The sequence below is a fragment of the Felis catus genome, chromosome B1, assembly GCF_018350175.1.
Source record: "Felis catus isolate Fca126 chromosome B1, F.catus_Fca126_mat1.0, whole genome shotgun sequence".
Taxonomy (NCBI): Eukaryota; Metazoa; Chordata; class Mammalia; order Carnivora; family Felidae; genus Felis; species Felis catus.
Window position 1 is genome coordinate 102,290,448 of NC_058371.1, and position 27,902 is coordinate 102,318,349.

General features: G+C 37.4%; 3 protein-coding genes and 1 long non-coding RNA gene across 8 annotated transcripts in view; 3 read left to right on the forward strand and 1 right to left on the reverse strand.

The window, feature by feature from the left end:
• Positions 1–3,208, forward strand: part of BBS7 (Bardet-Biedl syndrome 7) — a 36,710-nt gene extending 33,502 nt beyond the window's left edge. For all 3 annotated transcript variants that reach the window (XM_006930881.5, XM_045055916.1, XM_003985033.6), the window contains one exon: positions 1,976–3,208. In XM_006930881.5, the coding sequence (XP_006930943.2) occupies positions 1,976–2,109 (134 nt within the window). In that variant the 3' untranslated portion in view covers positions 2,110–3,208. The remainder of the gene's footprint in view (positions 1–1,975) is intronic.
• A 696-nt stretch (positions 3,209–3,904) lies between these two features.
• Positions 3,905–11,452, forward strand: CCNA2 (cyclin A2). The gene is made up of 8 exons (XM_003985035.6): positions 3,905–4,583; positions 5,360–5,603; positions 7,327–7,439; positions 7,638–7,861; positions 8,509–8,716; positions 9,137–9,250; positions 9,691–9,824; positions 10,170–11,452. Exons 1-8 carry the CDS (start codon positions 4,371–4,373, stop codon positions 10,216–10,218), a joined length of 1,299 nt encoding a protein of 432 aa, XP_003985084.1. The 5' UTR covers positions 3,905–4,370; the 3' UTR covers positions 10,219–11,452.
• On the reverse strand, positions 5,322–23,126 carry EXOSC9 (exosome component 9). Of its 2 annotated transcripts, none has more exons than XM_045055918.1 (12): positions 22,959–23,126; positions 22,519–22,613; positions 21,500–21,619; positions 21,284–21,386; positions 20,251–20,388; positions 18,369–18,451; positions 16,659–16,791; positions 15,307–15,395; positions 14,462–14,608; positions 13,522–13,703; positions 11,449–11,527; positions 5,322–5,412 (listed from the first exon to the last, which is right to left on the reverse strand). In XM_045055918.1, the coding sequence occupies exons 1-12, from the start codon at positions 23,022–23,024 to the stop codon at positions 5,400–5,402; spliced, it is 1,248 nt and encodes a 415-aa protein (XP_044911853.1). In that variant the 5' UTR covers positions 23,025–23,126; the 3' UTR covers positions 5,322–5,399. The 2 variants fall into 2 exon arrangements, with proteins under 2 accessions (XP_044911853.1, XP_044911852.1); XM_045055917.1 differs by lacking the exon at positions 5,322–5,412 and adding an exon at positions 10,906–11,053.
• Positions 23,123–27,902, forward strand: part of LOC109498995 — a 38,281-nt gene continuing 33,501 nt past the window's right edge. For both annotated transcript variants that reach the window (XR_006596807.1, XR_006596808.1), the window contains exon 1: positions 23,123–23,232. This is a non-coding gene — a long non-coding RNA (uncharacterized LOC109498995). The remainder of the gene's footprint in view (positions 23,233–27,902) is intronic.

The window sequence follows — 27,902 nt, forward strand, 5'->3', positions numbered from 1 at the left end:
TTGCATCAAATTTTTTGTCAAATTAGTTTTCATATTTAATATTTCTACTGTAGAATGAAAGTAAAAAAGTGAAATAGGTGTAATGCAGTAAATTAATTTCTGTATATGAAGAAACCCGGTGTGAAGTGATTATAACCTATGAAGCATTAAAATGTAGGCTGTATTTCACACAAATAATTTTCAGGTTTTGTTGATACTATGAAATATCAAAATGCAGCATTTAGTATTTTTTTGGCAAAATGTAATAAATGATACGTTGTGCTATAAATTTATAGTTCAAAACTCTTTTTGCTTTGGTGGTGACATGTTGGATGTTTCACAAATTGTCTTGAAAAACAGTGAGAGCAAGAGGGAGATGTGAAGGAAAGGAGAGAAAGAGGAAGAATGGAACAGCTTAAGGAAAACTTCTTTTATTTTGCAATCTTTATATAAGACCTATGTGTATAGCACACCTATTGATTTATAACATCATTATTAATCAGGTGGGATATTTAATCCTTACAACAACTCTGCAAGATAGATGGTGTTATCTTCATTTTTTACATTTTCTTATATTGAAATCTGAGACTAAAGAATTTGTTGTCACATTCGTAGTGGCAAAGCCTGCATCAGAACTTCCTCACCCCAAACTGCATGCTGTTTGCGCTATGCCAAATCTTTTAGAGTCAATTGGTATCATCTATCCACACTGATCTTAAGCCTGTCTAATGAATTTATTTTTTACCCTGGGACTTGCTCACAAACTATAACAATATCTAATATCTTAATATTTACAATATGGCAAACACATGAAGATGAGTGGTACAGAAAACCATCTCTTACCACCAGTTCCAGAATCCAGAAAGCTTTGAAAACTAAAGCTTGTTTCATAAATCATTTGGTAGCAAATTTGACTCGCTCTGAATTAATAATTTAATGACAAACCTTACTTAAACTGGCATGGGGTTATTTATAGTCATTTTTTTTTCCACGTTTATCTTTATTTTTGGGACAGAGAGAGGCAGAACATGAACGGGGGAGGGGCAGAGAGAGAGGGAGACACAGAATCGGAAACAGGCTCCAGGCTCTGAGCCATCAGCCCAGAGCCTGACGCGGGGCTCGAACTCACAGACCGTGAGATCGTGACCTGGCTGAAGTCCGACGCTTAACCGACTGCGCCACCCAGGTGCCCCCATTTTTATTCCACTTAATGTGAATATTTATCCACATATTTTGTTGCAGAAACACTATTCTGTTTTGTTATCAGATGTTGCCACTTATTCCCCTTGGATATTATGCCATATATGGTATGTTCCTTTTATTATCTTTCTAAAATATAAAAAATTCTGAAACATGTCTTGGATAAATCCCAAGAATGGTCAATATGTTGATGGAATGTTTTATTTCAAATACAGCTGTTAAAAACAGAATCTGTCTACACTATCTCAAAATGGCCAGCTTGGTGGGAAAAATAAACCACTTGTGATGTTATATATACCAAAAGCAATTCAGAACTGGCCAAGAGTTAATTATCTGAATTCAGTAGCTTTTAACCAGTTGTTAAGAGGATTATTAGCCAAATGATTTATGTTTTGAAACTTGCCTTAAAGTACCCCCAAATAAGGGCACTTGGATGGGCTCAGGGGTTAAGCGTCTGACTCTTGATTTTGGCTCGGGTCACAATCACAGTTCATGAATTAGAGCCCCACTGACAATTAGGCTCTGCACTGACAGCATGGAGCATGTTTGGGATTCTGTCTCTCCCTCTCTCTGCCCCTCCTCTGCTTCCTTGTTGGCTATCTCTCTCTCAAAATAAACTTTAAAAAGAAAATCCCCCAAATAAATATTGTTTATAGTATCAATCCCTTTAGCCTTGTATATTAAATAATACAATTATGAGTGCTTAGAGAATTTCAAGTAATAACTTACTTTCATTAAGTACTGTGTTAGAAATTAGTACTAATCAATGATAGGAAATTAACATTTTTCTTTATAGGCATGATCACCGATCTTTTCATAGATAAGTTCAAGTTCAAAGGCACCAATGTAAAAACCAAAGTACCTCTTTTACTGGAGATTCTGGACAGTTATGATCAAAATACATTGATTGCTTTCTTTGAGGCTGCATGAAATATATAAACAAGGTAAAGTTCTAGAGTTGTCTTTTTAAACAAAGTATGTTAAAACAGAAATACAGGACATGCTAACTGTACACACTTTCATTTCAAATGCTTTTTAATATCATCTAAAAATATTTAAGATGTGACTTCTTTTAGTAGTGCTTCTATTTTGAGAAATGGAGCTTTTTAAAAATAAAGGAATTTTTATTTTAAAACAAGTGGAATGATTATAAGGGACGTTAATGAATTTTTTGCAAGTGGATGTTTTAACTTTTAAATTGAGAAATATTTGGAAAATAAAAATCTATTCAAATATATAACAAGCTACACACATGTATAAATTCCTTTAAAGTTTTCAAAATGTATTTACATACATTACTTCATCTGATCTTCACAATACATATTATTTTGTCAGTCTATAAGAAAACCAATTCTCTGTGAGGTTAAGTGATAAAGAGGACATGCTGTTATTTGTAAAACTGGGACCAGATTTCAAGTTCTGTTGCCTGGCATGTGTCCTGGTTACTGTAAACGTTGTTAACTAGTGGAAGTAACTTACCAGTTATTTTTTCTAGGAGTTGAGATTGATTTGCAACTGATTTCACTTTTGCTAGGTAATGTTTTTATGACCCATGCTCAGTTTGTGAAATGCTTGAGTTGCCCCAGTGCTATAAATAGTGGCCAGGGAAATGAGCAGAGCTTGCACAGATTGAAGGGATCTTAATTTGATGTCCTGTAACCAGTAGAGCTGTACAAATGTACTATGTGTGAATAGTGCAGAAATGGTGATGGCTCCTTAGATTTTCCTGTACTAGGATCCACTGATTACCTTTTTATCATATATGGAGAGAAATATGACTTTAAGGTTACAGAATACAGGAGTTTTATTCATTAATCTTAATTTACATTTTGTCATATTCAGGGAAATATTGTATTTAAAGGTTGTTTTAAAATGGCATAAAGATTATGATGGAGATAAGCTATTCTTATGTTTTCAAGAAGGGCACATTCATGAATTTGTCAGAAAACAGTAATGCTTCTTAATCATATACCATTATATTTATTATATGTGAGCCTGGTATATTAAATTTGAAAATTTGTTAAAGTCACATATCACTGAAAGTTTTCTTTTAATAAGGTCATATTTTTATTATATTTAACCTTCATTTCTAAATGGAACAAATAATTATATCTAGGTCACTAGAATTTCACTGGTGCTTTTTGTTGGCTGCCACAGCTTGGCAAAATATTCATCAAAATCAGTGACTGTCTAGTTGAATTTCTTGTAGACCATTACTATTTTTTTATATATATGTTATATATATGGTATCATATATATGTATCATATATGATGTATCATATGTATATATGATGAGTATCATATATATATATTTATTATTAGATATCAACAGTTCAAAGTGGCAGCTTACTTAATTGCGTCTTCATTAGGTAAATTAAAAAGCATGACTGAAGAAACACCTAAATGGTAAGATATTATAGTCTACCACTTGAGTGTCAGTTATTACGTTAGCAGCGGGTAAATGATTTATGCTCATTATATAATCATGAGAGCCGTATGACAGGTAGACATTACTCCCAATTAAAAGATAAGAAAACTGAGGATCAGAGACATTAAATAACTGGTCCACGACTACCAGGCCAGTAAGTGGCTGGGTCAGATTTTAGACTTTGGGAAACCAGGCAGGCTAACTGAAGGTTCCACAGCTAACGACTGGGGTGGCTCACTAATAACTGCTTAAGTTTAACTCAGTTTATCCAAGAGGCAGCCCTAGCCCAGAGCCCAGGGATCACCTAGTGGCCCAGTTTAAAGTCACCAGAAACTCAGGACCCGCCTCTTCGCTCGGCGCAGGCGTTTTCCCTCCCGCCGCCGTTCGGCGTTTCTCCGCCTCTGTTCCGTGGCCTTCGCGGCCGCCTTCATTCGCCTGCGACTGTGTCGCCCAGAGTGACGTCACGGGCGTCGGCCCTTTCCATTGGCTCATTTCAATAGTCGCGGGATACTTGAACTGCATGAACAGCCGCCGCTCCGGCGGGCTGCTCGCGACATCTCGGGGGCGTCTTTAGCCCTCCACGCCCGGCAGTTCCTGCCTACGCCTTTCTCAACTTATTTGGAACTCCGTGATCTCAAGCGGGCAGGCTGGCCCGGGCTGCGGCGGATTGCTACGGCTGGAGCGTTTCTTGTTGGGGTCGGCGGGACGGAGTACACGCCGCCAGGCGCCCCAGGCTGATTCCGCCGCGACCCCGGGAGCAGTGATGTTGGGCAGCTCCGCGCCGGGGCCTGCGTCCCGCGAGGCGGGCTCGGCGCTGCTAGCATTGCAGCATACGGAGCTCCAAGAGGACCAGGAGAACATCAACCCTGAGAAGGTGGCGCCCACCCAGCAGCCCCGCACTCGTGCCGGGCTGGCCGTACTCAAGGCTGGGAATCCGCGCATTCCAGCACCGCAGCAGAGGCCCAAGACACGACGGGTAAAGAGATGAGCGGTATCTGCAGGAGGGTGGGCCGAGCGGGAGTTTTGCACGAGGTTTAGCAGGCCGAGGAGCATGGCAAAAAAGCATCTTCCGAGCTTTTTTAAAGGGAGTCCTGGGTCTTGAGTCACCTTGATCCCTAGTTTTCTGGCGTGTGGGATGCCACTTAATAGCTTCTCCCCCATTGCTCTCTTCGCCAGCTGTGTTATGTTGCCTGTCTGCTGTTTATTGGGGATGTTTTTCTATAGATAATGGGGGTCAAACCAAACCCTAATCAAGTCCTACGTGTGTCCGCGCTTTTCTCGACGCTTTAAACGCCAGGCCCTGCCCTAGTATCTGGACCTCCTTCCCCTCTCCATATGGTTAAGATTACCTCAACTTTAAGAAAGGGTGTAAAAAGTACTTTGCTTTTAGTAAATTCCGCCATTTTGCCGCATTTGCTCGGTTGCTCCACCCTTGGGCGAAAGTAGTGAACCGACACCTCTTTGCCGGCTCTCCTAAACTTGTCATTTCTCAGCCTGCCCCTCCACCCATCTTGTGGCCTTGATTAGTTTTGTATCTTCCACTTAGTGTGACTCTTTTTATAACTTATGTAGGAATGCCTGTAACGAATTTGAACATCCCTTTCTTCAGCCACTCAAACTTTACCGCATGGACTTTGCCCCAGTTTAATTTCCTGAGTATTTGGGAGTAAAAAGCAGACACTGAGACCCATAAGGGGAAGAAACCAAAACTCCATTCAACAGGCTCAAAGCCAAATATTTATTTCTTTTTAGGTTGCACCTCTTAAGGATCTTCCTATAAATGATGAGCATGTCACTGTTCCTCCCTGGAAAGCAAACAGTAAACAGCCTGCATTTACCATTCATGTGGATGAAGCAGAAGAAGAGACTCAAAAGAGGCCAGCTGAATCTAAAAAAACAGAACATGAAAATGTCCTGGCTTTTAATTCAGCCATTACTTTATCTGGACCAAGAAAACCACTGGTACCTCTTGATTATCCAATGGATGGTAGTTTTGGTAAGTTTTAAAGAACATCTGTATCAAATCAATGTAATCGTAATTATTAAATACACTGGGGGAGCCTGGTTGGCTCACTGGATTGAACTTTTGACCCTTGATTTCAGCTCAGGCCATGATCCCAGGGTTGTGGGATCAAGTCCCACACCGGGCTCCCTGCTGAGCACGGAGCCTGCTTGAGATCCTTTCTGCCCCTCTCCCCAGCTCACTCCCGCACTCTAAAATAAAAAATAATAATAATCTCATTCTTTAAAAAAACTAAAAAATAGGCTGCATTAATGCTATTTTGTACTTTAAGACATTTTCTTACTTGATCCTTAGCACATTTATGAACTTGGTTTAATGTAACAAAATTTAGAAAGTGTGTGACTCGTCTCAGATTTCACAGCTAATATGTTGACCTAGTGATCTATAAATCCTAATTGGGTATTCCTCCCTTCCCGTATACTGCCAATCACATCAATTTAATTAGATCTGAAACACTTTAGTCTGACCCTGGAAATGTTTGCTTGCTTCCAGAGAATAGATTTCAGTTGTATTCATAAGACTCACTTTGTACATACCACTCAGAGTATTTGAAAAGGATGCAGCTTTCAATATTGTGATATCTAACATCTCTTACAGCTTTAAGGTAACATTTATTTTTGAGAGAGAGAGAGACAGTGTGAGCAGGGAAGGGGCAGAGAGGGGGAGACTCTGAAGCAGCCTCAGGCTCTGAGCTGTCAGCACAGAGCCTGATGCAGGGCTTGAACGATTGGCGAGATCATAACCTGAACTGAAGTCGGATGCTTAACTAACTGACCCACCCAGGCACCCGTCTGTTATAGCTTTAAAATTTTGTTTCTGTAAATCCAGTCTGATACCAGAGAGGGACATTATTCTACTGTAAGTCAAGCATTGAACCATGGCTTTGCACTTAACCACATAAAAATAAAAGTAGCTGCTATAAAGACAGCTCTGCCAACAGTTTATGCAACTTCTTTACCATAGGTCTGCTGAGTCACTGGGCAACTCATTAAGTTTAGTCTCTAGTTCTACTGTGAGAAGTGGTCTAGAAATCGCAGGAAAATCCTTTGGAAATAAAGTAATGTTTGTATTTTTATTTAAAATTTGCCACAAATTTTAACCTCAAAGTGAACCCTGAAGTGAAAAGAATAATTAATGATATTCTTTGCCTTAAAAGATAATTTAAAGTTACAGACATGAATCACTTGTTGATTGTAGTGTTAATTTGTTTGAACTGCTTGTAACAAACCTCATTTTCTCATTCATACACTCATAGAAGCACTGCTTCTTAGTTATTGCCTAGATTGTACTTTGAATATGTCAGACTTTGGGGTCTGCAAACTCTCAGGATAAATACTACATAATATCTCCAGACTTCTTTGGATTTTAACTCAGTCCTAACAGAATCACTTAACTCAGTCCTAACAGAATCACTGTGCCACCTGCTCTTATTTCTCATGCAATATGAATATTAACATAGTACTTGATCTTCAAACTCATTTTCCTTTTAGTGGCCTATTAGTATTTTTTCTTATTGATTAAAAGTGGAGAGAAGTACTACCACAGTGAACTATTCTTTGTACTTTTTCATGAACAGCCCTTTTTAGTTGGATGAAATAAATGCTTTCATATGGGACTCCTTACAAGGGCAGTTTTGGCTATTAAATTAATTAGAAAATTAAACAATGAACTTAATCATACTTCTGTATTCTCCCAGAGTCACCACATACTATGGACATATCAATCGTATTAGACGATGAAAAGCCAATGAGTGTCAATGAAGTCCCAGACTACCATGAGGACATTCACACATACCTTAGGGAAATGGAGGTAACAGCTCTCTGAATCCAATTTTTATACGGTTTTACTCATTGTAGCAAAATGAAACTGAGAGGATGTTTTTAAGTTCCTTAACTGGTGGTGAATTAGTCTAATGTTATACTGATGTTTCTGGTATGTGGCATCTTTGTTAATGGTAGAATAATCTAATTGTAATTTTAACATTATACTAAGTAACTTTCTCAACAGGTTAAATGTAAGCCTAAAGTGGGTTACATGAAGAAACAGCCAGACATCACTAACAGTATGAGGGCTATCCTTGTGGACTGGTTAGTTGAAGTAGGAGAAGAATATAAACTACAGAATGAGACCCTGCATTTGGCTGTGAACTACATTGATAGGTTCCTTTCATCGATGTCTGTGTTGAGAGGAAAACTTCAGCTTGTGGGCACTGCTGCTATGCTGTTAGCCTCGTAAGTCCAACTTGGTTTGTTGGATTAAGTGATTGGTACCTTTCTGTGTAAGGAAGAGGTTGTGATTTTTAACACTGACATTTTAATATACACAAGGCAGAGTTGGAAACTACTTTAGGGGTAGCAGCATGAAACAGTGTGGAAACTAGTTGAGGATATTAATTTTCCCAGATCTAGATTCCAGGGTACCTTAAAGATGGAGACTGGCTACTTTTTAATACACTTGGACTAGATTACCAAATTTAAAAAAGTGTGGTTCCTTCCATCAAAAAGTGCTTTCTGGCATAAAATCATATCTTCTTAAGACATGGAAATTAAATTTAAAAACTAAAAATGTTTATTTTTCTAAGAATTTCCTAAATTTTCATTTACTTGAACTCTGGCATTGTTACCATCTTGGGAACTCTTAGGCCTCTTATTTGACTGCATTGGGACAGATATCCCATGAGTCCTGTATTGATTTGGGTCTTTCAGTTAGCATCTATCTAGTCTCTGCTGGTAATGGTCAAAATCAGTGGAAACAGGCAACTGGTGGAGTGTAGGTTTGGGACTCATTCCATGTATTCTGCTAAAGGGACTTCAGAATTAGATAAACAGCTTGCTTCTCTTTTGGAAAGACTGATTACTTAAAACTTCTTTCATTGTAGAAAGTTTGAAGAAATATACCCCCCAGAAGTAGCAGAGTTTGTGTACATTACAGATGATACCTATACCAAGAAACAAGTCCTGAGAATGGAGCATCTAGTTTTGAAAGTGCTTGCTTTTGACCTAGCTGCACCAACAGTAAATCAGTTTCTTACCCAATACTTTCTGCATCAGCAGTCTGCCAACTGCAAAGTTGAAAGTTTAGCAATGGTAAGTTCTTTTCATTTTGTTGAATGAAGATTCTTAGGTCACACAGTTTAATTACATAGCTTTGGTCAAGGGATTTAGTATTTAGGGGACAAATTAATGCTATAGTGTAAAGAGAACCCACCATTGGTGAAAGGTAACATGAACTGGGAAAGTAACTAGGAGTAGTGGAATGAGGATTGAGTCTTGGGAAACGGTAGCCAGAAGAGTTTTAAAAATTATTAAAAGAGGAAAAAATACAGGATGAATGAAGATGGAGCAAAACACTAAGATAATGGATAAGGGCTGTGACAATTTTTTTTTCCTATGGTTGCCATAGAGCCAGTCTTCAAAACAGGAAAATATTAGGACAGAAGGCAAGGATTTGAGGTTTGAATTCTAGAGCTCTTGTGATCATAAAGTATATTTACATTTTCATTGCAGTTTTTGGGAGAATTAAGTTTGATAGATGCTGACCCATACCTAAAGTATTTGCCATCAGTTATTGCTGCAGCAGCCTTTCATTTAGCACTCTACACAGTCACAGGACAAAGCTGGGTATGTATTTCGATGTCTTCACACTTCTGCCTTGCAACTTAAATATTTGTGTCAGTTAAGTCAGATAATTGTCCTATACAAGAGATGGTGGACTAGAGGTACTAACCTGGAAAAACTTCAAAAACTCTGCACTGTTTAAAGTGTCTTACCTGTTTAGTAATGTATGTTTGTTAGGTAGAAAGCTTAGTTATTACTTGGATTTGAAAGGTGTGCTTAAAGGATCAGGCCATAAGACCTGCTGCTGGCAGGGAAAGTAGTAAAAATTGACCAAAGTCAGCATAAAAGATGGAATAATGACTTGAGAAAACTAGATTTCTTAGCTGGAGGTGTTAGCCCTGAAACTTAACAAAACTCCAGCTTAATGCCAACTACTAACTCATTGTGTTTGGTGTCTGTTCCTAAAAACAAAACTCAGTGCTTCTCTACCCACTTCTCTGCAGCCTGAATCTTTAGTTCAAAAGACTGGATATACCTTGGAAAGTCTTAAGCCTTGCCTCATGGACCTTCACCAGACCTACCTCAGAGCACCACAGCACGCACAACAGTCAATAAGGGAAAAGTATAAAAGTTCAAAGTAAGAATTAACATGATACTAAAGAAGCTTGCATGATTCTGGGACGCCTGACATTTTAACTTTATCAAAGGATTCACAAAACAGACACAGCCTCCCTAAGAAACTGTTCTCTTAGCAGGCCAGGTGTTCTGAGTATGCTGTAGTTACCCTTTCTGTCCTGCATTTGAGGGAAAAGAGGGGAGAGGAACGGGTATGCGTGCATGTTTTGTGGACCAGACAATGATTGTATAACCATTAACTCAATCAGCATACAAACAGCAATTTTGAGTTCCTAGTATATGTATCATTCCATGAGCCCCTTTACCCAATGAATATTTACAGTTTTTTTTTTTTCCCTACTTCCAGGTATCATGGTGTTTCTCTCCTCAACCCACCAGAGACACTAAATGTGTAACAGTGAAAGACTGCCTTTGCTTTCTAAGATGTAAATCACTCCAAGTATATGGTGTACAGTTTTTTCTAAGGTTTTAATCTTTACAATCATTTCTGAATACAGAAGTTAGGGTCAAGTACAAATTATGGTATCTATTACTTTTTAAATGGTTTTAATTTGTATATCTTTTGTACATGTAACTATCTGAGATATTTGGCTAATTTTAAGTGGTTTAAAGTATTAATGATGCCAGCTGTCAGCACAATAAGAATAAGAATAAATGGATTTAGAAAATTTGGTTTTGTAAGTCAAATTTGATTTGACTACAGTATCACTCAGAAAAATTAATTTCATTTACTACAGAAGGGGACTGGGAAGGCTTCTCTTGTGTAGGAAAACGGATAAAAGTTTGAGCATCCACTTTCCTAAGCCACTGGATCAATTTGGTGACTTGCGCATAATCCAAGCATATCTGGAATAAATCTGTGCTTATTTATCTGTTGTGATGATCCTGAGAATCTTTCAGCTCTTTGTACACACTATGAAAATGCTTTTTCATTCCTCATCAACTTTTACACTTTAATGAAGTGACAGTTATTTAAAACCTGTTAAGTTGTCCAAAAGGTTTATTTTAAAGCATAATGTAAAAAACTATTATGGAATTGACTAGATTTTATAATGGATTTGTGAAGAGAAAAATACCCAAAGTTATTAGCACTGAATAAATATCCTTTTAATAGTTATATACACAAATATACAACTATGTGAGCTTCAATTAGCAGCTCTCTTCTTTTTTCTCTTTTTCACTGGCTTTTTACTTGGTGCTTTTTCTTGTTTTGCACTGATGGTTTGTGTTCTGTGAATAAAATAAATTAACAGTTTACTAACAGTATTAGCACTACAAGCTGATACCATGGGTGGTTTGCCACACTCATAATATTTTGCTCGTTAATTTTGGATTACCAAAATAGGAGGCCTCATTTTTTCCAAAATAGGAGGCCTTATTTCTTCCAGTAGAATATAGAACACTTGCCAACTATGAGAATAAAATGCAGTATTACTTTAAAAGTAATCCAGTTTTATAGAATTAGGTCCTAATGTTTTTAAATCTCAGTTTGAAGAAACCACAGAAAGAACAGCTGGATTTCAAATTAAAAAGGGGGTGTCTGTTTATAGTAGGATAAGATGAGAATAAAACCAGAAAAGTCTTGAGTATGTGTATACACTTGAAATAAATCAGAAACTTGTTACCTTATTTTCTTTGGATTCTTGTCTGGTTCTAAAATGATCATTTCTTCTTCTTCACTGTCTGAGAGTACTATGGGGGCATCTTAAGAAAATGTTAAGGAAACAATATAAATAATCTCTTGGAAATTTTCCACATGGGTTTAGGTCAGCAGTTCTAATATTCTATTTCTGTACAAATATCCCAAACTACTCTGAGTGGAGGCTTACAGAACTACTTGGTTCTTTTCCTTAAGTAATTCCTTGGAGCTCTGAAAAATAACATTACTTTATTTCCTAAAAATTCTGTAATTACATGACAATTATATGTGTTCAATATAATTACATTTCATACATGTCATAATAGGAGAAAAAAATCTATATAACTTTCTATTAGAAACAACACTGGAAGGAAAATACCTAGAAGCAGAATTATTGGGTCAAAAGGCATACACATTCCAAAAGATATTTTGCTAAATTCTGCAAAAATACTGTTCCAATTTATACCCCAAGAAATAAGTATATGAAGAAGCCATCTTCCTATTCACACTTGCCAATGGTGACATTTTTAATATTGCCTAATACAGTAGTCAGAAAACATCCCCTTTTGCCTTGAATTTATTTCCTTTGTTACTGCTAGGGTTGCCTATGAAATAATGTTACTGGCCGTTTGTATTCTTTATCTTTGACCAGTTTTTCTCCTAAGCCTTAGTTAATGAACGATATATATAAAATGTGAATTAACCCTTTTCCCAGTTGGCATATCAAGTCTTTGAGTTTTCAATTACCTTCTTGTGTTCCACAAGGAGAAAGGCTTTACCTGCTTTATCCTCCCAATTATCTTAGGTCCTCTTTGATATATTCAGTTGAAAATACTATTCTTCAAAGCAGCAACTGAATGTTTAGCACTAACCTTATTAATCTTAGAAAAATATTTCACAAATATATAAAGAGGCATATGCAAGGATGCCTACTGGAGCACTATAACAGAAAGTGGTAACATTTATCCATAAGGGAATGATTAGGCCAACCTAGTTATTGTCAAACCTACAATTCTATGCAGCATTTAAAAGCGTGGCTGATCTACATGCAATAACATGAAATTCTAATGATTCATTCACAGTCCCTGCATTCAAGCAGCTTATATTGGTGTAAAAATACAGTAAATAAAAACCTAAGGGTCCCAATCAATGGGGATTTTTTTTCCTTATAAAAACCCTAGCAGGCTCTTAGCAATGTTTATAGGCAATAATTTCATTCCTTGACAGTAGGCAGCTATGCATATTATATATATAAACAGTATCCCCTTCACTATTTTTTTCAGCCAGATTTAGTAAATGCACCCTTTAGTTCTCTGCCAGCCTACTTCCTACATCCAAACTTGTATGATTTGTTTTTACTACATTAAGAAAAAAAAAAATTCGCAATTATTATGGGCCAAGCAAGAAACTGGCTTTCCTAACAGTAAAAATAACCACAGGTTAAAAACAATTTTCTTCAGTTCTATAGTATTCCAGGTAATTCTAGAGTTTTGTATGTTCTAATACCGCTCTGATACAATAGCCATATACGGCTATTTAATTTTAACTAAAATTAAAATTTAAAATTCTTGTGTCACAAACCACAGTTCAAATGCTCAGTGTCTGCATGTGGCTAGTGGCTATTATATTTATTGAACAGTGTACATATAGAACATTCCTAACATTACAGAAAGTTCTATTTGGAAAGTACTACTCTAACAGATGTTATGATATGGGCTTTTTATGTTTGAGTCTAGAAACTACAAAGGAAAAACAGCATGTAGTAATGAAATCTTTAAGAAAAGCCTCCCTTTAAAACTGGCTCAGATATACATACAAAAGAAAAAAATTATTAAAAATGCCACTACATACCAGAATACCACTACTCCACAAAGATAAGCACATTGTTTTAGAAAAGAACTGGAGTAATATAGTAGTTTAGCATCAACAGCTTAACTGAAATTTAAATCACAAAATATTTACCCCCTTTAAAAAAAGAACTGCTAATACAAAAATAAGATCCCTACAATAGGAAGATTCACATGTATTACTTAAAAGCCGTAAATAAAGTGTTACCTACCTTGACTTCCAATATTGGAGACTTCTCTAGTGTCCATTTTTATACTATCAAGAATGATAGCTTCATCACTGCCACCTTCATCATCCTCTTCCTTCTCAGAGTCTTCAAGATCGCCCCAGGAGTTTTCTATTCCCTCTCCAATTTGGGCAGTTCCAGGAGTCCAAAGCACAGGTTTAGAAACACGTAACAAGTTAAGAAAACTTTACGGCTATTTGATGCAGTGTTAAGAAAGATGAGAATAAAGGTTTCAAGACTGAAGTGTTCCTCAAGTTTGTATGTAAAAATTTTACTAATAGCTACGCTACGGGATGGCTGACCAATAAAGAAAAAAAACATGTAACACAGATAAGACTTTATGGAAACAATGGTTAGAAACACCAAGACATACTGGCTTTTAACAGTTGTAGTCATAAATTTGGCAACTGGATGAATAAATAATTTCCAAGAACAATGTTTATAGTATATAAAATGCTTGACCATGCCATTGAGATTAAAGAACAATTTTCCAGGGGCACCTGGGTGACTCAGTTAAGTGTCCGACTCTTCGGCTCAGGTCATGATCAGGTCATAATCTTGGTTCATGAGTTCAAGCCCCATATAGGGGTCTGTGCTGACAGTGTGGAGCCTGCTTGGGATTCTCTCTCTCGCTCCTCGTCTGCTTCCTCTGTCTCTCAAAATAAATGAAAAACATTTTCCAAAGGAAAATAAAATGGTGCGAATTCGTTAAGATAGAAGATTTCTTGTTTTTGTAGGATAGCTAAAGAGGTGGATGTTACACCAAGGGCTTAATATAACTAATCACTGTCTTGTATCTTAAATGCTTTCTCTAACAAAGCAGTGTTTCAGAAAACAAACTTCAGTATGCACACCTTCCCATATACCTAATGACGCCAAAAGTGATATGAATTCTGTTCCTGAAAAAACCACCCAATAAAGATACACTTCTGAAGGAGGTTCAGCTTCCGCAATAATTTCTTCTGCTTTCTCTTCCACATCAGAGGTATCAATAGGGGCCTTTTCCATTTTAAATGCTGTGATTCTTTGGCTTGCTATAGACTCTGCAAAGCCAAACTTGCCACCTTCTTTCCTATGTGGGTGTTTTTTTTGTTTTTTTTTTTTTGTATTTGGGGGTGAAGAGAAGTGAAAAGGGGGGAATGAGAGAGGGAAGAGAAAACAGGAAGGGAAAAGTTAACCATTTTATCCTTTTGATGGAGAAAAATTAGAAAAAAGCTATTTGACTAACTTAACCTCACCAATTTATTATGCTTATCAAGAGAAATAAAAAAGTTACTATAATTACCATTTACTGAACCATGTGCCAGGCAAATGCTAAGTGCTTAAAAGCATATTGTTCTCGAATCTTCAAACCAGTTCTACCAAATAGGTATTAGCCAAATAGGTATTACCTCCCATATTATAGAATATTGAAGTGATAAGTTACAGATCTTGCTTAGTAGGAAACAGAGATGGTAATCAACCCCAGTTTGTGTTCCTTCTGTTAATTTGGGCTACTAGATTCTTTTTTCTGAAAAAAATGTTCATTTTTTATAGAAAAATATTCTGTGGCTTCTCAATACAGATTATGTTTAAATTGGAATACAATATAACAGTTCCATCAACTTTCAAAAAATATTAAGTAGTATGTATATTCAAATTAGATTAACAAATAATGGACGATGGAGTGTGAAAATTACATGGTTACCCTTGTGCAAGAAAAGTCCTTAATGGAAAAATCTATTAAAAATAGTAGATTAGAACGTTTAGTTCTAAAAAAATTAAACTTACCTAACTTTCTGGTCATTCTCCAAAGCCTTCTGTATTAGCTCTGTAATTTCCAGTACTTTCACACCAGCTATTTTACTACATCTCAATACCTATTTATAAAAGTGAATTCTGTTATTTAAAGACACCAAACTACATAGCTTTCTCTAACAAAACTATGCATATGAGAACAGTTTTTCTACCTTTATAAGCCTGACCTTTTCAAATATGAAAATACAATGTAAACACAAATTAATGCAAAATGTAAGCATTGTTTTAAAATATCTGAAGGATTATCATATTAAGAAAAGAGACCAAAAACTTCCCTGATGGTGTAAAAGATACCACTGAAAAGGCCACAGACATACATTATATACTCAGGGATGCACTAACTACCTTGCTGTGTGAGTGAGTGATCCACAAAGCACTAGTTCAAGTCATGGCTACAGTGTCCCCAGGAAAACTTCTATAAAGCAGAGATTCCAAGACCTCAGGGACCTAATGGATTAGAATCTCTGGAAATAGGGATCTGGTAATGATCTTAATAATGGTAATAGAAACTAACATTTACAGCATACTTAAGAAATGCTACACAGTGCAATATATCCATGTGTACTTACTGCATTCTTTTTTAACAAGGTGTCAATATTCCCTATTTTACAGATAAAGCCAAGGCACAAAGATATTAAATCATTTGTAAAAGATCAGTTAGTATAAGGCAGAACTGGAATTCCAACAAAGCAGCCTCTGCCCCACCTGTGCTATATGCTATATGTTGATCTATCTTCTAAAAGCCTCCATGTGAATCTGATATGTAGCCATATTTGAGAACTACTGCTTATTGTACCCAACTTCTGAGAGTAAAACTATCTTTTTTACCTAATTTCTACTTTTTGGACACTTTTTTTTTGAATAGGGATATGAATCTCTTTCCTCACTGGAAGGAAAAAAATGTTCCTCTGCATAGAAGGGCTAGACTCTGGATGGCCATAAATGGAGCAGGAAGGAAGAAAGGAGGATCCCTTGCAGCCAGCAGTCAAAGGAACATAATGATAATATTGAAACCAGATTCTAACATACCCTAGAATCAAACATTGAAAACATCCTTGATGGATTTTAGTTAAACAAGAAAAAGCTTCTAAGAAGAAGAGACCTGTTCTTTTTTTTTTTTTTTTTTTAATTTTTAAGTCTATTTATTTTGAGAGAAAGAGATGGAGAATGGGGGAGGGACAAAGAGAGAGAGGAAGAGAGAATCCAAGCAGGCTCATGAACCACAAGACCATGACCTGAGCCGAAATCAAGAGTCAGATGCTTAACCGACTGAGCCACCCAGGTGCCCCAAGACCTATTAATAAAACATTAATCAAAGCACTAACTTGATCTTTCAGCAGCATTATCCCACCACTGGATTGGATAGTACAAATCTCTCGATGCTTGTTCATGGCAATCACCAGCAAGCCATCCATTACACGTTCTTCTCGTTCATTGGGATCCACCAATAAATATGTACTGAAATGAACGTTAAATAGACCTAAGCAAATCTGAGGCTGAATGCCTGTCAATTTTAAGATAATGAACATTTTTAAAAGATAGCATTAATAAAGTTTAACACAGTGAAGGTCTGAGCCTGTGGATTTGAGTCACTTTAATGAAATGAGATGAGAATTCCACTTTTTAATGGACAAAATGAATGGTGAGTGAGTATCAGTAACTATTAGAGTAAAACCACTTAAGTTCATATTGGTTTTATTTAAATAATATATATTCTAAACCTAATGCTATCACTTTGATGAAATGACTTGTGGCTCATTAATAAAAACTTAGATAACATTAATTTGGTTAATTTTAAAGGCTCCCTGGTATCCTATACTCTGAAGTTTTTCCAGGTTCTGCTAATGTCTCTTTAAAAAAATACTATTTCCTCACTGTGTAATGTTGGTCTCTAGTGACATGTGGCTATTGAGCCTTTGAAATGCAGCTAGTCCAAACTGAGATGTACATGAGTGAAAAATATTGGATTTCAAAGACTTAGTAGAGCTAAAAGAATGTAAAACATCTCACGAATAATTTTTAAGATATTATATATTAATATTTTCGATATAAGTAAAATATATATAAAAATTTTACCTGTTTCTTCTCTTTTTTTAATGTTTATTTTTGAGAGAAAGACAGACTGAGTGCAAGTGGGGGGGACAGGGGGCAGGTGGAGAACTGAGAGGGAGACACAAAATCTGAAGCAGGCTCCAAGCTCTGAGTTGTCAGCACAGAACCTGATGCAGGGCTCGAACTCACTAACGGCAAGATCACAACCTGAGCCAAAGTCGGACACTTAACCGACTAAGCTACCCAGGCAACCCTGTTTCCTTTTACTTTTAATGTGGCTACTGGAAAATTTAAAATTAGATATACGGCTCATGTTGTATTTCTACTGGACAGTCTATTTTCCTGCTAATGAAATTCTACACTACAATGAGTAAAAGTTGAAAGCTTTTCTCTAGTTTTATTCATAAAATTATTCAAATACCTTACTTATATATCTCCCTTTGTTTCTGGAGAGATTTAAGGCTCAAGCTTTCATTTAAAGGTGCCATTACATGGACCTACAACTCCAGTTTTTCTGTTGTAGGAAGAATTAGCAGTGAGTTGTGAAGAAACTACTAGAGAAATGAAGAAAACTAGATTTTTTTCCCCCATTTGTGAAACATTCCCCCTATGACTTGCTGCTATAACCACTCCATCTAATATGCTCCTCTAACATGCTCCAAAGTCCTCTGTCTTCCCTTAATCCACGGTAATTCTCACCCCATTTTCCCTACTTACGGCCTAGCACACAACTCTCCTAACACCTGTACATCTCTAGCACCACCATGCTGCAGTAAATTTTTAAGTATCCTATGAAAAGTGTTGTCAATTCTATTGAAAAGGCTCCTTGTCAACTAATGCCCTTACAAAGAAGAAAAAAAAAACCTACAAGGTGCTTTAATATTAGAGGAGGTATTTGTTCATTTGTCCATAGCACATTTGAACGGAACAGAAAAGTCCTAGCTGCATTTATAATTTCAGTCCACGATAAGAATGAGACTTACCCTTGCTGGAAGAAAGCAAAACTGACACAAATGGGCATGTGGTGGATGCTCAGCGGTACAGGATCACGCTCTTCAGGTGTATACTGTTTGGAAATAGAAGTTTAATAATTAGTCACTAAATGATAAACATATAAAAAATATCTGGCACATCAAATATTAAAATAAAAAATGAAATCCCTTTAATCCTCAGTACTTAAATAACTCGTTTACAATTATGTTTGACTTTGCCCCTCGTTCCTTAAAACTTTATGCAAAAACAAAACAAAAAAAATTTATTGAGGCATAAGTACCATAAAATCCACTCATTTTAAGTATATATCTACTCACTTTATAGTAAACTTATAGTTATGTAACATCACCACAGTCCAGTTTTTTAACCTGTCCATTACCTCCCAAATCTCCTTGGGCCTGTCTGCAGTCACTTCTCACTCCTACTCCCAGCCCCAAGCTTTCCATCTAGGTGGAATCAAGTAATTTTGTCTTTTACATCAGTTTCCTCTGAAGTTAGCATGTTTCATCCATCTTGTAGTACATATCAACAGTCTGGTTCTTTTTACTGAATCGTATTCCACTGTATGGATACTGCATGGACACCACATTTTGTTTTTAGACTTATCAGTGCATAAACATTTGGATTGTTTCTGATTTGGGGCTATTACGAATAACGCTACCATGAACATTCACGTGAAAGTCTTTTACTAAAAACGTATTATCATTCCTCCTGAGTAGATTCCTAGGTATGGAATTGCTGGGCTGTATAGGTTGACACTTGTTTTTAAGAAACTGCCAATTGGGGCGCCTGGGTGGCGCAGTCGGTTAAGCGTCCGACTTCAGCCAGGTCACGATCTCGCGGTCCGGGAGTTCGAGCCCAGCGTCAGGCTCTGGGCTGATGGCTCGGAGCCTGGAGCCTGTTTCCGATTCTGTGTCTCCCTCTCTCTCTGCCCCTCCCCCATTCATGCTGTGTTTCTCTCTGTCTCAAAAATAAATAAACGTTAAAAAAAAAAAAAATTAAAAAAAAAAAAAAGAAACTGCCAATCTTTTCCAATGTGGCTGTTCCACTCTACTTTACCACCAGCAATAACTCTACAGTACTTTTTAATCTTTCTACTTTACTTTCTTATACCAATTCCCTTATCTCAGGGAACATGTCTCTATTGTTAAGAAACCTTTGTCTCTACTTCTAAATCTTTAAAGAGTCTCCTCTAGTCTGATGCCTAAAAGCAGCACATGAATGACTGCTCAGAAATTTAGGCATGTGATATTTACTTTCACAACTTCAAGACTCAAACTATCCACACTGTACCTTTATCATTCCAGCATGAATTCATAGAAACTGAACTTGACATATCGAGCAAAAAAGAGAAAGGCAACGGAAATAGTAAAAGTTAACAGTTTTCAAAATGTAGCCCTTACACTGGCAGCATTAGTATCACTTGGGACCTTTGTTAGAAGTACAAATTTGTAGATCCTACCCCTCCCCTTTTCTGAGGGTAGAGCTTAGCATATGTTTTAATAAGCCTTCCAGTTGTTTCTGAAGGACTTTTGCCAGAGTAACAAGCACAAGTATCTCAGTGTGCTGAGAATCATGGGTTTTTCACACACATGGTCCCTAAGCCAACTACTTCATCTAATGCTCAATCCCGAGAAAAAGTCATCTGGTTTTATTCTAGAAACGAAGATAGGGTGTGCTTTTACTGACACTTTAATACAAGAGATTTAAGAGATTTCAAGGACAAGTTCAACCATATATCATTTGGGCCTCATCAATTTTAGGACATCCCTAATTACCATCTATAGTAAGAATTCACTAATAAGTTGCCTGCACCTCAAGGATATTCATTCAATGACAGGAATAAGCCTAGCTCAAATCATGGAAGCTTACCAGTGTTACTTCATCTCCTTGGACAGAGACATCAGGTCTTCGGAAGTGACACAAGGCTACAATCGCAGCAATGCTGGCAGCATCAATAATATTCCCATCGTGATTTAATAAATGTAGGTCCACACGTATCTGCCAAACCTGAATGTGAATTTAAAACAAAAACCCTAACTGATCACAACCAGTGGTTATATATAAGGAAAAGTAACATTGTGTGCAAATTTTTCTCTTGCTGTTAAAACATGCAGTTACTCCTATCAATAAAAAAATACTTAAAAAATGTTAAGCCTAGCCAACATCTGACATACCAATTGTTCACTTTTCTGAGTCCTCTGACAACAGTAAAATATATACTCTAAATAAATAGAACCATTATACAATTAAAACTAAGATCTCCCCACCCCCAAGCCTAAATGTTTTTACTGTGTCTCCTAACTTTAAAACCTCAAACTCTTAGGTTTTCTTGACAATATTTTAATGTTGTCAAAAATATTTAATATTTTAATAACACTACAAGTCATCCAAATAGGAAGAATCCTATTCAAAGATAGTCAAAAAGATAGTCAAAATACCCTAATCAAGAATAAAGTTCTAAAATCATTATGCAGCACAATTTATTGAGAGTATTATTTCCAGTGTCCGCCTACCACTGCCTCCTATGTAACCCTTTATGTCAATAAACCTATACAAAAGGATTTAATCTGTTCTTCAGTTCTTCATTCATGAAAAAGGAACACATTACCTGCTTCTATCAAGTCACTTAAAGAACATAAGAAAATAAATCAGAATATATGAAAAACCACAAGTTCTTTGAATGAGACATTTTTACACACATCCAAGTTGATGCTTTCACCAATGTTTATTGTCCCTTCAGAGAGACGATATGAAGTTCTATGGGTAGCACTCGGGGACATTTGAAGTGAAGTGAATCAGTATAAAACTAAATTAACAGAAGCTGAGAATAAGAGTATAGATATAGGAATCCATGAAGCAACAATAGTCAACTAAGATTAATAATTTTGGGCATATTCCCCACCTTTTCACCAGCAACAACACAGAGAGATTCAGTGTCTATACACTTCGAATTTCTTAGACATCTTTCCAAGAGTCTATTCAACTTCACCAAGAGATCTGACTGCCTATGAAAATAGGAATGGGATAAAGTCATGAAATATAACACCAGATATTAAAACAATAGCTTGCTGTTAGGTTCTCATCTGGCTAAAGCAGCTTTAAAAGAAGATTTAAATACCTGCCAGGTTCAAAAGCTGGGGCAGCCATCTGAGAGAGTTCAAGGTTAAAAAAAAGAATACCTTCTGTTGCCCTATTGAGTTTTGGAGAAACAAGTTCACAGGAAACCTGTCCAAGAACTCTGCAAAGATAAAGTACAAATCTGTTAACTAAATATATCTCCTTTCCAATTAACAATAAAACCTAAAACAGGTATCAATTAAGTTTAAATCTTACTCTGAGTGATAACATACTCAGTATGTTATTAGAAGTTGAAATTATGTATAAAGTATAATAGAGTATATACAGAAAATGAACATATTGGCATACCCCCCAAAATAACAAGAAAAAACATCTTATTTTTTTGATCAATGATCTTTACTTCTCTTTTCTAAAACAAATATCTGTTGAACAAGATGGCATGAAAACTTGAGATTTCTTAGTTTTCATATGGCATTATCTGGCTAACATCTGACCAATATCCTCACAGCTTCCAAACGAGTATTAAAAACCTAATTCTCGTGTCAGGAAAATGAGAAAAGTAGGACTACAAACTCAGGGCAATTACTGCTGGCTGTATATATGACTTGAAAAGATCAGAAAACCATGTGACACTCATGTGACAAAAAATATGACTGGGGTGCCTGGGTGGCTCAGTTGTTAAGTGTCCGACTTCGGCTCAGGTCATGAACTCACAGTTCCTGAGTTCCAGCCCCGTATTGGGCTTTGTGCTGCTGACAGCTCAGAGCCTGGAGCCTGCTTCTGATTCTCTCCCCCTCTCTGCCCCTCCCCCGCTCACATTCTGTCTCTCTGTCTCTCAAAATTGAAAAACATTAAAAAAAATTTTTTTTAATATATGATTAAAAATTTAAATGTAACTATAAAACCCAAAAACTCTTGCATTAAAGAAAATATATTTATCTTGGCAACGAAACAAAGAAGTCTGTCCACACTTCTTAGCTGCTTTGTAAACAACAAACAATAAGGTTCTTTTAAACTTCTCCCTATTGGAGCTTTTAAATAATTTGAATCCTTTGTTACCTTGTTTTCCCAAGTTCCACAATACAGCATCCATAATCTGTTCCAAACGTTATCTTGATGTTCCTATAATCATAGGTTTGTCTGCCATCCAGCCGCTGTAAGCACAACATTCATTCGTTTATTATTTCAACAAATGTATTTACTGAGCAGCTACTTTATGCCACGGCCTAACATTTGGGAGAAACGTGGGATACTAACCACTCCCCATAGGAGAGTGGAAACTACGTGCCCCGGCACTAATAGTCGCTGGGGTAACTCCAGCCTTCAACTGAACTGGAGGGGGCGGGGAGAGCCTTAGGGATTGGGGGAACGCACCGGCGGTTCATTCCAGGGGCTCCCTGGGCCTGCGAAGGCCAGCTCTGCGCGTCTAAGCCGAAAGGCTAGGAGCGGCCGGGCGACCAGAGCATCCACGCACCGCGAAGTTCCCCGGGGCCATTTACCTTCTTCTCTTCGATGGCGCGGAGTAGGAAACGGCGCTCGCAGTTTGAAAGTGGCGTCTCCTTCATGCTGTAGGAGCACAGGCCACACTAGCACCGGAATCCGCAGGGAAAAGTGAACTTGGTCCTCTTCACGCGTCTCGGCTCGCTCGGACGCGCAGGAAATTTACGTCATCAAAGCTCGGCGGCTGAAGGTGGGAAAGCCAAGGCTACTGCCGTCGCTAGTGCGCAAGCTCAAAGCGAGGTTGGCACCCGCGGAGCTGGCTAGGAGAAGCAAGTGAGTTTAAGGAGGCGAGTTTCTGAACGGGAAAGTCTATTGCTTTTATCATGAAGTGTAGGGAAGAAAAGGACAAGAAAATAACGGTCAAGGATAGAAGTTAATATCAGTAGAGGGCTTTCACATTTCACCCTTTCCTCCGTTTTAGCGGGATAGACTGGACGGGTATTGTTATTTTACAAATGAGGAAGTTGAGATTTAGCCAGTAGAAAGCTGCAGAAGCAGAGCTTGTATCATTTTCAGTGGAGAAACGCTGGAATAAACGGGCGTAAGAGGAGAGGAGGGAGGGGAGGAAACTTTGAGACGGTGAGGTGGGGTTATTGCAGGCTGAAGGTGAAATCTGGTAGGCTTGAGAAGTTGACAAGAATTGAGAATATTGCCGACTTGTAACTAACAGTGTTACAGCCACCACTAGCTGAAACAAAATGTGTTTATTTTTTCAATCTCCCCAGTATTTTAAGCGGATAAACTTATTTTTATGCTCATAGAGGAACCGGATACTCGTGCTGCCAACCATTCGGCGTTTTGAAGCGTAGTTAAAAGCAGGAACTCCAAACTACCTAGGTTCAAATTCTGATTCTGCCTCTGACTAGTTCTGTGACCCTGGCCAAGTTAGCCTTTGTGCATCACTTTACTCATCTGCAACAAAGGAGTGTTAAACCTATTTATTATGAAGGATAAAAATGAGTTAATACAGGTAAAATGCTTAGAACAAGTGCCTGGCATAGAGTAAGTGCTATTTAAGTGTTTGCATATTATTTTGTTAACATTTGATTCAGAGGTAATGGGCACTGTAACTCCTTTTCAGGCTCCATTCTGCTACTTTTGTCTCTTACGTTTTTTACTACCACTGATACATTGTAGTCCCAGTTGTATCACTTGCAATCCATGTACTCAATTAATTAGTTACATTGTGTGGGGGGGGGGGGCCTTCTGTGTCTCAAGAATAATTCAAGTGTTACAGAACTGGGGTGGACAGAAATCTGTTCCTCGACAAATTTATATTCTCTTTGGAGGAGGCAAGCAATAAATCTTAAACAAAAAAAAAAAACAAGTTGACATACTAATGCTATCTGAGAATGGTGATGCTATAGTAATAGGGGTAATTGCAGAAAGTGGTCGTTTTGTAGAGGTGGCAGTTGAGTTTAGTAAATCCTCAGTGATGAGAAGGAGCAGCCATGATATCATCTGGAGGAAAGGAAAAGTGTTTGAAGCAGAAGGAGCAGCATGAGCCAAGAATGAGATAGGATGAGCTTAACATGGCCTGGAGACAAGAATTGTGAAGGAGGAAAGTGGACAGAAATTATGTCTACATGCTCAGACAGTTGATTGACTTTCAAAACAGGCAAGGGGCTTACAGAGTGTAGGCCATTCAAGTTCTTTTAACAACTTAAGTTCTTTCATAGCACAATTTCACAACAGAACTCCTGGCTAAATTCATCATTTAAATCCTTACGGTCTTTTAGTGGGCATTTACTAGTTTCTCTTCCTGTCAGAAATGAAATGGGCCTTTAATTGAGGTAGCCTATCCTTTTCTGGGGGGGGGGGGGTGCAGCTTGGTAGTGCAAATAGAATGGACTTCGACTTCAGGTAAACTTCAGTTCAAATGGACTTTGGATGAGTTAAGTAATCTGTGAGCTTCAGCTTCCATATCTTAGTTTGGAAATAATAATTACTTTGTGTAAAGTTAAAACAATCTAACACAGGGGCCCCTGGGTGGCTCAGTCGGTTAAGCGGCTGACTTTGGCTCAGGTCATGATCTCGCGGTCTGTGAGTTCGAGCCCCGCGTCAGGCTCTGTGCTGACAGCTCAGAGCCTGGAGCATGTTTCAGATTCTGTGTCTCCTTCTCTCTCTGACCCTCCCCCGTTCATGCTCTGTCTCTCTCTGTCTCAAAAATAAACAAATGTTAAAAAAAAATTAAAACAATCTAACACAGCGTTTTGAACAGGATAGCTATTCAAATACTAGTTTCCTTCCTTTTTTGACTTGGTGAGGGCTTCCCTTGAAACCACCCAGATTCACCATCTCAGATTGCTGTTCTGAGATTGCTGCTTGATTACTTTGCCTTTGCTTTCCTCCACTTTGGTAGAATTTCCACCATTCTTTCATTATCATATTAGTGTAACTTTAACACTGCAGCATCTGCCTTTTATTGGAGTTAGTCCAAAGATATATAATCCATCTCCACTCACATCTACATATCATCACAAAATTCGTTTACTTCATAGCCTCATTTTTTTATTTAAAAAAATCTTTTTTAACGTTTATTTTTTGTGAGAGTGTGAGCAGGGGAGGGGCAGAGAGAGAGGGAAACACAGAATCTGAAACAGAGTCCGGACTCTGAGCTGTCAGCACAGAGCTGGATGTGGGGCTCAAGATATTTGTTGTTGTTTTTCAAGACTCAAACTGGAAACCACCTAGTTAATATGTGAGAAGATGTTATGCATTGACAACTGCTGTGGTCTGAATGTTTGTGCCCCCCCTAAATTCATCTGTTGAAATCCTAATCCCCAAAGGAGATCGTTTGAGGAGGTGGGGGTCTTTGGAAGGGGACGGTGGAGTCCTCACGAATAGAATTAATACTCTTATAAAGAGATCCCACAGATCTCCCTGGCCTCCTCTACCACATAAGGATGCCATAAGAGGTCTGCAACTCAGAGAGAGCCCTCATCCAACCATGCCAGGACCCTGATTTCAGTCTTTAAGCCTCCAGAATGGTGGGAAATAAATTTCTACTGTTTACGAGCCACCCAGCCTGTGGTATTTTGGTTATAGCAGTCCAAACAAAGACAAAAATGACTGAACACTATAAGTCACATGTAGTATGTATTTCCCTTCCATATTTTTAATTTGATAATATAAATTTAAAAACTGATATTATCAAGTTCATCTCTAATTTCTATGGAATAGTTAAAAGAGCTTCCTTTTCTTACCATTTGCTATCCTCAGATATCTAGATATGATCTTATATTATTTTAAGCTTTTTCTGTATTTTTAGAGGAATAAAAAATTATATCTTCATATAAGTACAACAAAATGTGGGGGGGAGAAATGGGATATTTTGATTTATGCTGCACCCAGATAGTTGTAACATGTGGGTAATCCTGGACACAACAATATTAAGCATATCACTCTGTCTCAGCAAATGGCTAAAGCTCTTTGATCTGTTCTCATCTGTAAAAAAGAAAATTCATGCTCATTGATAAAACTCTGTAGGAAATTACATGGTTTAATGTCTAAAAAATTAATATGTTCCAGAAAAGTTCTGTGCCAATTAGACTTCTACAAAGATCATATCTTAAGTAGAATTAGAAATAATAAGATAAAATAATGAAAGTAGAATTTGTTATTATGGGTTAAACTCATTGTAACTCCAATAACTATTGTGAGATATATGGTAAACAAAATAATGCCCTCCCCTCAAAGGTATCCTCATCCTTATCCCAAGAACCTGTAAATATGTTCCCTTGTATGGCAAAAGTTATTTTGCAGATGTGACAAAATTAAGGATTTTGAGACGGGGACTTTATTCATGTGGACCCAATGTAATCACAAGGATGCTTATAAGAGGGAGGAGGCAGTAGAGGCAGAGAGAGGGAATGAGACAATATGAGAATGTGACAACAGAAGCAGAGATCAGAGAGGAGAGAAGATGCTATAACTAGTGGATTTGAAGATGGAGGTTATGAGCAGGAATATATGAAGCCTCCAGAAGCTGGAAAAGGCAAGGAAATGGATTCTCCCCTGGAACCTCCAAAAGGAATGTAGCCATGTGGATATATCTTAGATTTCTCACTTCTAGAACTGTAACATAATAAATTTATGTTACTTCCAGCCATTAAGTTGGTGGTAATTTGTTACAGCAGCAATAGGAAAGTATTAGAGATTGTCAGATAAAATGTAGGTGCTAAGTTACAATTGAATTTCAATGAACAACAAATAATTTTTTTAGTATAAGTGTATCCAATTTGTTCCAAATATTGCATGGGACGTACTTATACTAAAATATTATTTGTTGTTTATCTGAAATTCAAATGTAACTGGGAATCCTGTTTTTTTATTTTTGTATTTATTTATTTATTTTTTTACTAAGTCTGGAAACCCTAAACTGTTATAAGGTGCCTTATTTATTCACTTACATATTAATTTCTACCTCTAGTTTTATATATGAAGTTTTCTTTTTTTTTTTAATGTTTATTTATTTTTGACAGAGACAGAGCATGAGCGGGGGAGGGGCAGAGAGAGAGGGAGACACAGAATCCGAAGCAGGCTCCGGGCTCCGAGCTGTCAGCACAGAACCTGTCACGGGGCTTGAACTCACAGACCACAAGGTCATGACCTGAGCCGAAGTTGGACGCTCAACTGACTGAGCCACCCAGGGGCCCCGTATACATGAAGTTTTCCTAAAGGAAGATGACTATTTATTATGTTATATTGTTGTAGGAAATTATAATATTCATGAAGCAAATTTTACCTGAAAATTCCTCATTGCAGTGTGAGGATTTATAGTTAAAAATGTTATGTGCCAATGTGCCAATATTATGTGTTAGGAACTTCCTCTCCGGCACAAAAAGGGGAAGTCTACAGATAACATCTCATAATTTTAAAGCTATGTGGGGGTCTGAAAGATTATCTAGTACAGGACTTGCACAGTCAAATGACTTCAAGGT